Source organism: Schistocerca cancellata, chromosome 4 (genome assembly GCF_023864275.1).
Source record: "Schistocerca cancellata isolate TAMUIC-IGC-003103 chromosome 4, iqSchCanc2.1, whole genome shotgun sequence".
NCBI classification, from domain to species: Eukaryota; Metazoa; Arthropoda; class Insecta; order Orthoptera; family Acrididae; genus Schistocerca; species Schistocerca cancellata.
In genome coordinates this window covers 411,041,818-411,054,196 of record NC_064629.1, presented here as the reverse complement: position 1 = coordinate 411,054,196, position 12,379 = coordinate 411,041,818, and the positions used below count along the sequence as shown (strand labels likewise).

Genomic DNA, 12,379 nt, shown 5'->3' with positions numbered 1-12,379 from the left:
AGGGCAGCCGCCCCGTCCAGGACTTCGCGCCCTCGGACGGCTCCGCGGGTCCGGTGCAGACCGGCGGTGCACAAAGGCCCCCACGCCCTCGCCAGCGCCGCCAGCCCCTCCTGCTGCCGTCCTGCCCGGGATGCTTTAAGAAACACACAAGGAAAGACTGCCCTGACAGGTGGGTGTATTGTGCCGGTCAGCCGCTGCAGATGCAGGTGGATACCAGAGCAGCGGTCTCACTGATAAACTATTCCTCCTATGCGAAGATTGGGGTGACCCCCCCCCCCCCCCCAGGCGCCCACACCTCGTAGCCTCCCCCTTACTTATAATAAGCGAGCGATCGCCCTCTTGGGTCAGTTCACAGCTTCTGCCATGTATAAATTGGTTCGCCAGGAAGTTACCTTCCTTGTGGTCAACAATGCGGCCATTGCGTATCTCTTTGGGTTGGATGCCTTTTGGGCTTTTGGCTTCGCCATCCATTGACAACAATGTTCATCTGGTGTCTTCCCAGGTTCCGTTCCCAGCAGTCAATACCTTGTGCATGCAAGGAATTCCACGACCTGTTCTTGCCAGGCGTCGTCTGTGCTCCAGATTTTCATGCGACGCTCCAGCTGAAACCGTCTGCCCACCTGAAGTACTTCCGAGCCCGGCAGGTTCCCCATGCCATCCAGCAGCCTCTTCAACAAGAAATGGACTGTCTCACCATGGAGGGAGTTGTCACTCCAGTCAGTTACAGTTCATGGGCGACACCCTTGGTCGTCCTCAAGAGACCAGATAGGCGTCTTCGAGTTTGTGGCGACTTCAGGGTTGTGCTTAACCCTCAGCTACAGGTTGAAGACTATCCTCTCCCGCATCCCGAGGACCTGTTCTCAAAGCTTGGGGGGGAGGGGGGGACAATTTTTTTCGAAGATCGATCTTGCCGAGGCCTACCTCCAATTACCTTTAGAGGAGCCTTCTACTCACTTTGCCATCGTCAACACATCATTTGGGCTGTTCTGGTTGAACTGCCTCATGTATGCCATCGCTAGTGCACCGGCCATCTTTCAGCGTTACTTGGAACAGGTCTTGTGGGATGTACCAGGTTGTATAAACTACCTCGATGACATCGTCGTCACCAGCTGTACCGCAAATGAACATCTCAGTCATCTGCGACAACTGTTCCTGCGCCTGCGGACTGTGGCCTAAAATGCAACCTTGCTAAATGCTCCTTTTTTCAACCTGCTATCTCTTACCTGGGTCACATCATTTCCCGTGACGGCATATCGCCTACCTCCTCCCACAGCACCGCTATAACGGCCCTTCCTTGTCCGTGCGATGTCCGCCAATTGCGGTCTTTCCTGGGTAAAATTGCTTACTCACACACACACCAAAAAATCACCTATGCCGAAAGAACGTGCCTTTTCATTTGTCCCCAGCTTATGAATCAGCTTTCCATACCTTAAAGCGGAGGTTGCACTCTGCGGCATGTCTCATGCCATATAACCCCTCTCTTCCTCTCCTCTTGGCTATGAACGCCTTAGACTATTGTGTTGGGGCTGTCCTTTCACACCATCTAAAGGATGGATCAGAATGCCTGGTGGCGTGCATATCTAAATCCCTTACAGAGGCCCAATGCAAATAATCTCAAATTGAGAAGGACGCCCTGGCCATCATGTTTGCCTGTACCAAATTCCTCCCGTATCTTTATGGTAGGTCATTTCGTGGTCTTATTCTCACTGTCAGCCCAGTGACCCATGAAGACTTCCCACCACCTGCAGCTATGGGCCATATTCGTTTCACGTACACGATCCAATTCTGGCCCACCTCCCAGCATGCCAACGCCAATGCCTTGTCTCGGCTCCCCTCCGGCCAGGATTCGGCATTCGATTCGTTGGACCTCCTAATTTTTCAGGTTGACGATGACATACAGGATGTGTTAGCTGCATCCCCAGTCACAGCTTATATGGTGGCTGCAGCGACGACCACAGATCTGCTCCTCCAACTGGTGCACCGCTATGTTCACCGCGGCTGTCCGATGCTTCCTCCGCCTCGTGCCCAGGCTGACCTCCAATTCTTCTTCTCCATCTGCCATCTACTTGTGGCCATCAACTGGGTGCTCCTCCGTGCGGAAAATAACGCCACTGCACGAGTCATCGTACCAACTTCCCTGCGGTCCTGGACTCCCCACGTCTTACATCAAGGTCACTGGGGTATTGCCCAGACAAAAACCCTCACATGTCGTCATGTCTTCTGAGCAGACATGACAGCAGACGTGGAGCACATGGTTCAGGGTTGTCAGCAGTGCACCCAGGCACATCCCACCCGCGCGGGTCCCTCCAGTCCTGGCCAACTGCTTCCCTCCCATGGGAAAGCATCCATGTGGATTTTGCGGGACCCTTTCTTGGCGCTTAGTGGTTTCTCATCACAGATGCCTACTCCAACTTCCCTTTCATTATCTGCCGCTCCACTATCACCACAGAGAATACTATCATGGCCCTGTCAAAAATATTTTCCACTGAAAGCCTTTCCGTCACCATGGTATCAGACAACAGCCTGCAATTTCACAGTCACGAGTATGCCAAATTCTGGCACGATAATGGTATCCACCACGTCTTTACCCCTCCTTTCCATCCTCAATCCAATGGAGAGGCGGAGCGCCTTGTTCGCACTTTTAAAACTCAAATCAAGAAGTACCTACAGGGCTATGCCGGTGGGTGACAAGAGTGCAGCCGAATTGCTCCATGGTCGCCAGCCTGAGACCCGACTACATCTCCTCCTGCCACAGGTTGGACCTCGCACCCTGCCAGGCACTTCACAGTATGCCTCCAGCTCCAAGGTGTGGGCTTGCAGTTTCGGGCCCCAGACCAGCTGGCTTCTGGGGGTCATTATTTGGCCCCATGGTCGACAACTGTTCGGCATATGCCTAGCTGACAAGGTGGTTTTGCGGCACCGCAACCAAATGTGTCCTTGTTTCCTCAAGCAGCTACAGCCCCAAACATGGGCTCCTGTCTCTCTCCCATTGCCAGTCCCTTCCTTGGGGCCTATGTTGATGCCCTCTCCTCAGTTGGTGGATTATCTTCCCAGAGATAGCCAGCAGGCACCGGCTGCTAACCCCGCGCCACCACAGACTCTCCACCCGGGACAGCTCCGGGACCTTCCCCTGAACCCACTTCCTGGCACCTCTTTGGCGCCGCCTTGGTTTGACAACGCGGACGTCCTCATGCTGCTTGCCCAGCCCGTCGCCACCTCACAACCACCACCACTGTGGCATTCCAGCCGCCTCGAGCGGAAGGAGGCGCCCTTCTCTCCGGCAGCCAGGTTCCACCGCCTCCTTCAGGAGAGCTTAGCTGCAGATCAGCCTACGGCACAGGGATATATTGGTACTCTTTCCCCTGCGGTCACATGTGCCACATCAGCTTTTCCAAGGGGGGGAGGGGTGTTATAGCGGAGCAAAGGTAGCCCCTGAGGGCCGGCAACCCATATTACACCACAGAGGCTGACGTTGTCTATGTCCAAGGCATACCAAAAGCTCCATGGTAAACATGGGCTATTTAAATACAAGATAATGGAAACAGACATTACGAGCACTACTTCCTGCAGGGGGAGCTCGAGCCACGGCCTGCAGGAAGTATCACTACGCCAAAACATGATTCTCTGGAGACAGCTATTTAGGGGCTAGAACCAGCACCAAAGTTCAGTTCACTCCGGATGCCGACCTCGTGTACTTCGACTGTGGAAGATTACGTCTTCGTCTCTGAATTGAACTATTACTAGGGTGTGTGTGTTTACCACAAACCTTTGTGGAAAACTAGAAGTGAACTTTTGTTTGCCTCAATTAGGAGACTTTTACTGGCATCCTTATTGATACCTTTTGTTGGTTGTTCAGTTATCAACCTTGTGAACTTACATCAACAAAAGTTGTGTTTGTGAAAAATACCGAATTGCCAGTCACAACAAAAGGCACTCCGCATCCTTATGTTTGCATCTGATTCTGTGCACCACTGGGACACCATACTCCTGAAGCCTCAGCATACATACAACCAGTCAACATGGCTGATTCATCATGCTCGTTTTCTAGAAAAGAGAATCTTGGTTCATCACTGGCATGAGTAATTTGCAAATAAATAAAAACGCACTTGTTCACTGCCCCAACAATTTCAGGGCAATCTGTTGGTTTGAGAGTACTTCATCTGACACTTGGAGGGGAGTACTCTGGAAGCATAAGCTGTCTCCATTTCAGCACCTACCTGTAGATGTAGTAGAAATTCACCTAACCCCTAACTGTTAGTGTGGGTATGAAGTTCTGCATCAGCATTCTTGTCAAAAAGTGCTATGACTGAAGATGACGTTCATGCCTCCTTAGGGACAGGAAAGATCTCATTGTGCCTCATTCTAGGAAAATTTAGCATCTCCCAACAGCAGTTCATGCTATGGGCATACCTTCTTCCAGAAGTCCTTTCCAAATCACTGGTAGGATCACCACATTCTGAAGGAACTTCTCACACCACAGTCATGCTGAGGAGATGGAAAATCTGTGCTTGCTTTTATTTTCTTTGGAACAGGATGGGCTCCATTGCCATTAACTAAATGGCCCAATATTATTATTATTTTTTAGGCAACCAACAGGAAATCTTTCAGATTCATGGAGGACTTCAGTGCGGACACACTTAAGCACAGTTCTCAGGATGTTCTTCAAATGTCTTCCAAAAATGACAATATCATCCAGACAGCACAAATATGTTGTCCATATAAGGTTTTGAAGAAGGTATTCCATTATATATTCAAACATGGCTGGTGCATTATATGGTGCAAACTGCATAACTTTGAACCCATTGAGACTGTCAGGAGTTTGATGGAAATCTTTCCATTTCCAAATAGCCTGACTATATGTCCTTAGTGGACAAGCAAACTACGTTCTCATCAACAACTGGCAAATGGAGAAATACACTATGTGATCAAAAGTACCCGGACATCCCCAAAAACATGTGTTTCATATTACGTGCATTGTGCTGCCACCTACTGCCAGGTACTCCATATCAGTAACCTCAGTAGTCGTTAGACATCATGAGAGAGCAGAGTGGCGCACTCCGAAGAATTCATGGACTTCAAACATTGTAGGGTGATTGGGTGTCACTTGTGCGATACATCTGTACACGAGATTTCCACACTCCTAAACATCCATAGGTCCACTGTTTCCGATGGGATAGTGAAGTGGAAACGTGAAGGGACATGTACAGCACAAAAATGTACAGGCCAAACCTCACCATAGGACTGACAGAGAGCACCGACAGTTGAAGAGCGTCGAGTACTATGACAGTTAGGCGGGAGATGAGAAAACATGGATTTCATGGTAGAGCAGCTGCTCATAAGCCACACATGACGCTGGTAAATGCCAAACAATGCCTCGCTTGGTGTAAGGAGCATAAACATTGGATGATTTAACAGTGGAATAACATTGTGTGGAGCGACAAATCGCGGTACACAATGTGGTGATCCGATGGTAGCGTGTGGGTTTGGCGAATGCACAGTGAACATCATCTGCCAACATTAAAATCGGAGGTGGTGGTGTTATGGTGTGGTCATGTTTCTTATGGAGGGGGCTTGCATCCCTTGTTGTTTTTCATGGCACTATCACAGCACAGGCCTACATTGGCCATTTAAGTACCTTTTTGCTTCCCACTGCTGAAGAGCAATTCAGGGATGGCGAATGCACCTTTCAGCACGATCGATCACCAGTTCATAATACACAACCTGTGGCAGAGTGGTTACACGACAGTAACATGCCTGTAATGGATTGGCCTGCACACAGTCTGACCTGAATCCTATAAAACACCTTTGGGATGTTTTGGAATGCCGACTTCGTGCCAGGCCTCACTGACCGACATCGATACCTCTCCTCAGTGCAGTACTCTGTGAAGAATGGGTTGCCATTCTCCAAGAAACCTTCCAGCACCTGACAGAACGTACACCTCGAGTGGAAGCTGTCATCAAGGCTAAGGGTGGGCCAACACCTAATTGAATTCCACAATTACCAATAAAGGGCACCAGGAATTTGTAAGTAATTTTCAGCCAGGTGTTCAGATACTTTTGATCACATAGTGTGTATTTCTTGTTTATATAGTTCAGTTCTTAGTTGTCAATGCACAAATGTCATACGCCATGTGTGTTTCTCACTATAGCCCTAGGAGAGAACCAAGGACTCACTGAGTGTGTAATGAAGACATCTTGCACCAATTTCTCCAATCCACCAGGGTTATACATCATTCATCTGGCTACAATCTATATGAGTGCTGGCTAATTGAAGGATGATCCCCAGTGGATTCACCACTACACAGAAACACTCCTCTGAATTGGCTAGCTCATAGACAGGCTGGCCGTCGATGAAGATGTCAATGAGATTTTGTGATATCTTAGTGACTGTCATCCATGGAGGATCTTTATCTGTGTCAGATTCACCTCCACAGATGGTCGATTCACTTAGTTTTTCAAATTCAGTGGCTACGTGAGTGGTTGGTATCTCTGACAATGACAGGACATGGAAACACCATTATGGAGAACAACTTCACCTAGGGTATGACAATGGCCTGCATCCCATAGTTGACTATAATCATCTACAGCTTGCTGGCATGAAGAGAATTGTAGTGATTGATGACATCTGTTGGTGTAACAATTGTCAAATACTTGTCTTCTTTCAATGCAAAGGTGTACACTGTGACCAGGTGGAATACAGTGGAAACAAACTGCCTTGTTTCCTCTGCTCTCCAAATGTCTGTTGCTCAGCAGTGCATTATCATTGGCAGAAGGAATGGTTGCACCTGCTTTGGTCAGGTGCTGGGTTGTCATGTGATGGCTACAGTATTAGTTCAAGTTGACAAAATCAATCAATTCATGCTGACATGTATCACTGGTGCCACATACTGGTGCTGAAGGCTGATAAACTTATTCTTTAACACACTGTGTGTGTGTGTGTGTGTGTGTGTGTGTGTGTGTGTGTGTGTGTGTGCACGCGCGTGTGTGTGCACGCGCGTGTGTGTGCGCGTGTGTGTGTGTGTGTGTGTGTGTGTGTGTGTGGGGGGGGGGGGGGGGGGTGCATTTGAAGTGGTTCAACAATGCAGTCATCAGCACCCATATGCTGAATATGTGAGGCCAATGGAGCTTCTCCCTTGTGCTCTTGTTCACATGAACACACACGACTTCTCTGAATGGGGCAATGGAGCAAGTGAGGTAAGGCAGACAATTACAAACAATGACATCTGATCTGGACAGCCACTAGAGGCAAGTCCAGATAAGAAGATTGATGGATCATAAAAAGAGTAACGGGTGGAGACAGTCGATCGCTAACGTACTAAGTGTGGTGACCTAAGAGCTGAGGTAGAAGTGAAGACAAAACACAAAATCGTAAAACACGTGACTCATTCAACTCATTATCACCTAAATTTGTGGACAGGTCTGTCACATTTTACACAATCTATCACTTGCTGGCATGTGGTCAGTGTACATGGCCATTACCTCTTGTGTTCTTAGTCTGACATTCTGGATGTCATGATATGTTTAATCTCTTCTTGGTCAACCTGTCATATAAGACAGGCAAGATCATATTGGTCTTCCACAACTACAACGGGTACCACATTTGGGATTCAAATCATCTCTAATTCCTCTGACTCTTTTCACTTCTCTTCCCTCAATTCTCTGGTGCCACTTAATAAATTATTCTGCTGTTGTGACATCATTTACCACAAGAGCTGAACACATTTCATAAAGTATGTATTTTGTAAGCTCTCTTGCATTCCGGTTTAAGAAGTGGCATTAGGGTCAAACTTCCACTAGGCAAATCTGCTAGTGATTTCCATCAAATGCTCTCTTCAGTTCAGCATGGAATTTATCCCAGCTATGAAGCTTCTCTTCGTTTTTATCACAACACTGGTGGGCTGAGAACTCAAGTAAAAGTACACATTTGCCCAACTTACTGTGTTATCCCACATGTAGTACTTGCTAACTTGGTGAGCTCCTTCAAACAATTTGTCAGGCACAGACCGGAAGTTCCAGGAAACATTGATGGATGCCTGACTTCCAGCTGTTTTGGAATCCATTGGTTTCCTGAATATACAGACCATGGGAATTATGTACTGCTTATATTCCAGTAATGTACATGTTTTGAAGTACTCAATGCCTCCACCACACAGTGCCATATCATAACCACAATTAAGTCCAAATCAAAAAGTTACATCATCAGTGACATACGACACCTAACACTAAAATCATTTTTATTGTAGACAACAATGTACAGAGAGAACAGAACTGAACTCTTCGATACAAACTTCAAATATCCCACAACATGCAAACACTACAAACTTAAGAAATGTCAAGTACCTTCCAGATAACATAAATAATAAAATAAGCATGAACTATTGGTGGTCAGTCTGAACACAAAACCCAGAGTATGCAAGACAGTGCCACTAACATCTGCACAACATTCCATGCTGTATAGCTTGAAGTAAAATAATGAGTTAATATTATAAAAGTTGGAAGAAAGGGTCACACAGAAAAATACTGAATTAACTTCTATTCTTGATATTCAAATAAATGATCACCATAGACTAGGGGTGGCACCCATGACTACTGCTGAAATTGACCTGGGTCTTATGTTTGATTCAAACCACTGCTTAAATTATGAATTAAAATCTACAGCAATGGCACCTGAATAGCTCCAGTGTAAGGGTCACCATCATTAGCATTATAAGGAAGGACAGATATTCATTTGCACTTTGTGTCGGAAAGTGCCACATCAGTGACATGTTGAGTATGTACATACGTAGATATGTATTCAAGCAAGTAATGCAGATGCAGAAATAACTATCAGTTAACAGTATCTGAACTACTGATTCGACAATTGCAATACTTACAGCACTACTGTCTTCCTTTGAAGGTTGAGAGCTATCCGGTACTCTTGTCTCAAGAACTGACTCCTGTAATCCGAGTAATTAGCTTTTCAGGTAAGTGTTATACATAATTAAAACTAAACAAAAAATGTTAAAATTATAGAGAGATAAATAGCCTGGCCAAATAGTTAAAACCTACGGGTGTTATTCTCTGCAACAACTTTCTCTACCATCAGTAGCAAGTATTATGTCCCCTGAAGGGAAGTACTCGACAGCCTTAACAATCTTTCTAACTACTGAACATAATCCACATATGGTGGTGAGATGTTCACACCACTCATGCACATAAAATTGCTTATGTTCACGACAGATATGAAAGATAAAATCACTGTAATGGCACAATAACTCCAGAGACAAACTTCAAGCCACTCGAATACCTAAAGGTTCTCTCTTCTTTCATCTCAACATATGAGCGTAATGTGCAAATTTACAAGTATAAACTATATTCACAGTACACTAAGGTGCCTGACATGTCATTGCCTAGTGTATTTAAAAATTGGCTACCGGCAATTGAAGGAAGGAAGGTCTGTATTTAATATCCTATCAATAACATCTTCATCAGAAACACAGGACAAACACGCTAACAAAAACGCGAAGACCTAAATAACAAAATATCTCTTAATTTTGTGTGTAGTACTTTCTACCCAATTATGTAAAATTCATTTTAAGAACTCTTTCTTTTATTTGCCATGCTGCATTAATATTTTATTATTTAACTCTAAACTTGGTAGCAGAAAATTCTCACGTAACTTTTTATTTTACACATCACATCAATTTTCTAAATAAACTCTCAAGATTTCCTGCCTGAAGCATTCTCTTGACTGTACAAATACAGGATGCTAATAATTACAGTTTACATTTCAAACCAGTGTAGACATAACACTGTTTACCATATGGGTACCCAACTTCATAAGAATGATGTGCCGACTGTGTGCTGCAGGATTTGCACGGTTAGTAGTGTTGATGTCATAACTAGCTGTTAGGCACTGGCACTGGAATGTCAACAGGGTTGAAACATAATCATCAGTGTGCTTTATAGTTGCAGTCAGTCAACATGGTTCTGAACAATGCTAGCAGGGCTTTCTCAGAAGCCATTCTACCAAAACAGTGGGAATACTGCTGCTGCTGTTCATGAGTATTGATCCAGTGAAGGAATACAGAGATATTTGCTTTTCACACCGGGGTTCAAGAACATGAATCAAAAGCTAGAATTAACTGGTGATTTGGGAGTTACTCCTGGGAGAAGCTGATGGACAACTGCACCACAAATTGCTCAGGATGTTAGTGTTGAAATCACTGAGAATGCTGGACGAATTGTGGAGTCTTCAAGCACTGCAGAAGCTGTGTCATGATAGCTGAACATTCCATGGTCTACCATTTAAAAAGTGCTGCAGACAAATGGACAACCAATTTATGTTGGTAACTGGCTATAGCAGAAAGATATTTTACAGAAGCATGTTTATTTGGAAAATATGCTGTATAATTTTATTTACTCCATCGATTTCAGTTGTGTCAACCATCATCAACTGTATGAAAAAATTATATGATCTGTTGGTTTAGAAATGTATATTTCTCATAGAACACACTTACATATATCACATGTATCAAAACAGAAAATGCTACACAATGAGATTGTGACAAACTCTTAAAAACTTATAGAAAATACATATATAATCCTGATAGTTAATAGTCAGGAATGCATGTGTAATTTATATAAGCTTTTTACAAGTGTGTCAAAATCTGACTATGATGAATTTTAAATTAGTCAATGCTACAGTTGGAGTATGAAAGTGTCTTCTATGAGAAATACACTTTTCTAAACCAACAGATATAATCATTTCCTCCTCCTGTTGATCTTGGGTGAACAACCATAAGTGGCTGAATATATATAATTTATACACCTCAATGGCAAACAATACACTTTTCTATAAACTGTGAAACAGAATCTCTAGTAGAGTTCCAGGCTGTCTGTGGATGCAGATGGTTGTCATCAGTGAGCAGTGTTTCTAATGTGAAACGTTAATATGGAGCGCAATTAATGAATGTTATTTTCTCATGTGGGAATTAAAATGTGTTTCAACAGTTTGCTCATTATTTGTTTTCTGCATGTCCTTAATTATAACCACCCTGAGAACATCCATCATGACAAACCATTTTCATTTGAACTTATTCTACTGACTTCCAATCTTTTAAATAAGACATGTTCTTCTAGGCTTTTCCTTTATTCCCCTCATTTCCATACATTAATAAATTCAGCAGTGGCACATTGTCAATTCGTAACCACAATTAAGTTGAAATATGATTGCAGCATTGTCAATGAAGGACATCACTTTGCACTGTAAGCAAGTTTATTACGGACACCAATGTACAGATAGGATAGAAATAAAATCATCGACCAGAAATGCTGCTATTTACAAAACTGTTGAATATTTCAGAATATGCAAACATAAGAAATTTTGGGAACTAGAATTAATAAATAGTAAATTCAAGTAATTGCTGGTGGTCAGGTTCAGCCTGGCAATCAACCAGATGCCAGCCAGTGATGTTAACTGCTACACCTTGTTGTATGCTGCAGAGCTGTAGAATCACTCAGAAATGAGAGAAACAGGAAGTGCCACGAAGCAAACGCAAAATGGCTGAAGAAAAAATATGAAGAAATCGATAAAGAAATGATCATCAGAAGGACTGTCTCAGTATATATAAAAGTCAAAACAAGCTCCACTGAAATTAAAAGGCAGGGTGGCAACATTAAGAGTGCAATGGGAATTCCACTGTTGAATACAGAGGAGAGAGGACATACGTGGAAAGAGTACACAGAATGCTCTATGAGGGGGAGGAGTTATGTGATGACATGACAGAACAAGAAATTGAAGTCAATATGGAAGAGATAAGGGATCCAGTACTAGTGTTAGAATTTTTAAGACCTTCGGAAGACTTGATATCAAATAAATCACAAGGGAAATATAACATTCCATCAGAATATGTAAAATCATTGGGGGAAGTGGCAACAAAATTGCTATTCAACCTGCTGCGTAGAATCTATGATCCTGGTGACATACCATCAGTCTCATGGAAAAATTATCACCCACACGTTTCCATTTCCTAAGACACCAAGGGCAGATTCGTGTGATATCTGTTGGACAATCAGAGTAAAAATTCGTGGATGCAAGTTGCTGTCAAGAATAACATACAGAAGAATGGAAAAGAAAACTGAGGATCTATTACATGACAATTAATTTGTGGTATTAGGAAAGGCAAAGACAAACTGAGGGCAGTCCTGACACGCTTGATAATCAAAGCAAGATTGAACAAAAATCAAAGCGCATTCACTGGATTTGTCAACACAGAAAAAGTGTTCAGCAGAGTAAAATGATTTAAGATGTTTGAAATTCTGAGAAAAATAGGAGCAAGCTACAGGGAAAGAATGGTAATACACAATATGTATGAGAACCAAGAGGGAACAATAAGAC

General features: G+C 44.0%; 1 protein-coding gene across 9 annotated transcripts in view; it reads right to left on the bottom strand.

The window, feature by feature from the left end:
* Nucleotides 1-12,379, bottom strand: part of LOC126183366 (uncharacterized) — a 505,494-nt gene that overhangs the window by 72,750 nt on the left and 420,365 nt on the right. For 7 of the 9 annotated variants that reach the window (XM_049925286.1, XM_049925287.1, XM_049925288.1 and 4 more), the window contains one exon: nt 8,874-8,936. The exons of the other annotated variants lie outside the window; for them this stretch is intronic. In XM_049925286.1, coding sequence (XP_049781243.1) covers nt 8,874-8,936 — 63 coding nt within the window. The remainder of the gene's footprint in view (nt 1-8,873; nt 8,937-12,379) is intronic. 9 annotated transcript variants of the gene reach the window in all.